Here is a 3,155-nt window from a genome sequence, read left to right on the forward strand (position 1 = left end):
AGACTCGCTTGAGCCCAGGAGTTGGAGGTTGCTGTGAGCTGTAATGCCACAGCACTCTACCCAGGGGGACAGCTTGAGGCTCTGTCTCAAAAAAAAACTGGAAAGATTAAAAGCTTGGTCTTTGGAAGGATATGAGTTGATTTGTCCAATTCTTAAATGCCAAGAGACTTTTCAGTTTGGGAAAAGCAAGTATTTTTCCTGGTTGCTTGCCTGATAACTTATGTTACTTTCATTGGACTGCTGGGAATATTTTTTTTTTTGGAGACAGAGTCTCATTTTGTCACCCTCGGGAAAGTGCTGTGACGTCCCAGCTCACAGCAACCTCCAACTTTAGGCTTAAGTGATTCTCTTGCCTCAGCCTCCCAAATAGCTGGGACTACCACCCACCACAACAGCTGGCTATTTTTAGGTTGTAGTTGTCACTGTTATTTGGCGGGCCCAGACTGGGTTTGAACCCGCCAGCTCTGGTGTATGTGACTGGTGCCCTAGCTACTGAGCTACAGGTGCTGAGCTGCCCGGCTATTTTTAGAGATGAGTTCTTGCTCTGGCCCAGACTGGTCTAGAACCTGTGAACTCAGGCAATCCACGCACCTCGGCCTCCCAGATGCTGGGATAACAGGCGTGAGCCACCACAGCGGCCTAGTATTTTCAATTATAGAAAAGCCTTGTTATAAAATGTTCTTCTTTCGTTAGGTGTCTCAACCTCCTGGCACAACATCCTTTTCCTTGCCTGATGACTGGGACAACAGAACCTCATATTTGCACTCTCCCTTCTCTACTGGACGGAGTTGTATTCCCCTCCATGGTTTGTATTTTGTATTATCATTATCATTATTACTATTATTATAACAGGTGAACTTATACTAGCTTTTTGTTATAGATCAGCAGTCCCCAACCTTTTTGGCACCAGGGACTAGTTTCATGGCAGATAATTTTCCCACTGGGCTGTTGGGGGATGATTTCAGGATGATTCAAGTGCATTACATCTCTACCATAGATGCTGAGGCATTATATTCTCATATGTAGCATGCAACCTAGATCCCTTGAATGCAGTTAACAGTAGTAATGCCACCACTATTGACAGGAGGTGGAGCTCAGGCGGTGATACAGGCAATGGGGAGCAGCTGTAAATACAGATGAAGCTTTGCTAGCCAATCACTTACTTCTTGCTATGTGGCCCAGTTCCTAACAGGCCATGGACCAGTATAGATCCGCAGCTTTGGGATGGGGACTGCAGCTATAGATGATCAGATATTATTACAAAGGACCTTATTCTTAAATGTAGGATACAGGTTACATATTTTTTAAATTGGGATGGAATATTTGAAGGTTTATAAATGCAAAGGAGGGCTGGGCACAGTGGCTCAGGCCTATAATTCTAGCCCTCTGGGAGGCTGAGGTGAATGGATTGTTTGAGCTCAGGAATTCGAGACTAGCCTGAGCAAGAAAGAGTAAGACCTCATCTTTAAAAACTGGAAAAAGACCTTGGCATAAATGCAAAGGAAATAGAGGAAAACTTTCTATCCATTACTTTCAGGGACGAAAAGGTTAGTTCCATCCCAACTGATAATTAAACAACAAGCATTTAGGTCAGATGCTGAGTCACGAGCTCCCTTGTTGTGGAGGATCTTAAAGATACTCTGTGGGTGAAAACTGCCTCCTTTTCCCCTTGTCTATCCTGCGAGTTCTGCTGAAAACTACAAGTGGAATCCTTATTCTTAGTCATACCATCTCAGTGTACATCTAGTAATATGGCCAGAGTTTCTTGATCCACTAAGGTGGTTCATGCCCTGGTCCATCAGTTTGTTTCTGTGCTTTCTATTAAAAGCCATCAAGACAGAGCTATAATTTCTTCATTAGCAATAAGTTAAATGTGAAAGGGATTTAGTGTGGGATTAATACTTCCCTGGTAATCAGAGGACTTAGGAAGTCTAGTTTGGGTTGTGTTATTTCATGGCCTTCAACACATTAAATAAATCTAACTTCAACTGAAAGTAACTTAAGAAGGAGAGGGTGACATATGAGGGATAGTCTTTTTTCCATTTATTTCAAAGGTCCAAATGTGAATATGAAACACTCTTTGGTCATCATTTTGACTCAGTGTGGTCTTTAACAGGTATTAGTCCAGAAGTGAATGAACTGTTGATGGAAGCCCAGTTGCTCCAGGTATCTCTTCCTGAAATTCAGGAACTTTACCAGACTTTACTTGCAAAGCCAAGCCCTGCTCAGCAGACTGACCGAAGCTCACCAGTTAGACCCAGCAGTGAGAAGGTGAGTTTTTCAAAGGCTGCTGAGGAAAATAAAATCTAGGAATGGGGAGGGAGCATATGCTTTTTAGTGTCATTCCATCTAAATAGTTTGGTGAATCAGATGGTATTTTTGATCCAGAAAAGAGTGTAAACCACCTCACAACTGTTCCCAGAGCTGTCAGGGAGATGACAGGTACTGGGCATCATCTGCTATAGTTTGGGCTCACTGTCTATATCTTGATCCTATTTAAAGTCACTATGCAAAATTATTGTTTTCTTTTCAGAAGATTGCTCTTCATCATTCCCACGTAATAATAGTGCAAAGTAAGATTAATTTTTCCCCATCAGAAAAATGCTGTATAGATGAAAATGTGGTAGAATATGTGGAAAGACCTTTTGGAATAAAGCTTTCAAAAATCAAAGGTATTCCTAGAGTCAGCATTTTAACAAATGGTTTCTTTTACTTTTGCAAACCCAGGAAGACCATTAATGTGAAAACTGGATGATAAGGCTCTGCGCCTGTGGCTCAGGTGGCTAAGGCGCCAGCCACATACACCCAAGGTAGCGGGTTCAAATCCAGCCCGGGCCCGCCAAACAACAATGACGGCTGCAACCAAAAAGTAGCCGGGCATTGTGGCAGGCACCTGTGGTCCCAGCTACTCAGGAGGCTGAGACAGGAGACCCCCTTGAGCCCGGGAATTGGAGGTTGCTGTGAGCTGTGATGGCACGGCACTCTGCCTAGGGGGACAGCTTGAGGCTCCTGTCTCAATAAAAGAAAAGAAAAGAAAAGAAAACTGGATGATAAGACAGGATACACATTTTGAATGCTGACTTACTTGAAGGAAACACCATAATATCGGCTTAGCGCCTGTGGCTCAAGTGGCTAAGGCGCCAGCCACATACACC

General features: G+C 43.5%; 1 protein-coding gene across 1 annotated transcript in view; it reads left to right on the forward strand.

Annotated features, from left to right (window-relative positions):
* The window catches only part of KDM5B (lysine demethylase 5B), an 86,887-nt gene that overhangs the window by 79,038 nt on the left and 4,694 nt on the right, over window positions 1–3,155 (forward strand). The window contains exons 23-24 of the mRNA XM_003792347.3: window positions 694–805; window positions 2,117–2,271. Coding sequence (XP_003792395.2) covers window positions 694–805; window positions 2,117–2,271 — 267 coding nt within the window. The remainder of the gene's footprint in view (window positions 1–693; window positions 806–2,116; window positions 2,272–3,155) is intronic.

The sequence above is a fragment of the Otolemur garnettii genome, unplaced genomic scaffold (assembly GCF_000181295.1).
Source record: "Otolemur garnettii isolate 467f Iridium unplaced genomic scaffold, OtoGar3 scaffold00055, whole genome shotgun sequence".
In the NCBI taxonomy this organism is placed as follows: Eukaryota; Metazoa; Chordata; class Mammalia; order Primates; family Galagidae; genus Otolemur; species Otolemur garnettii.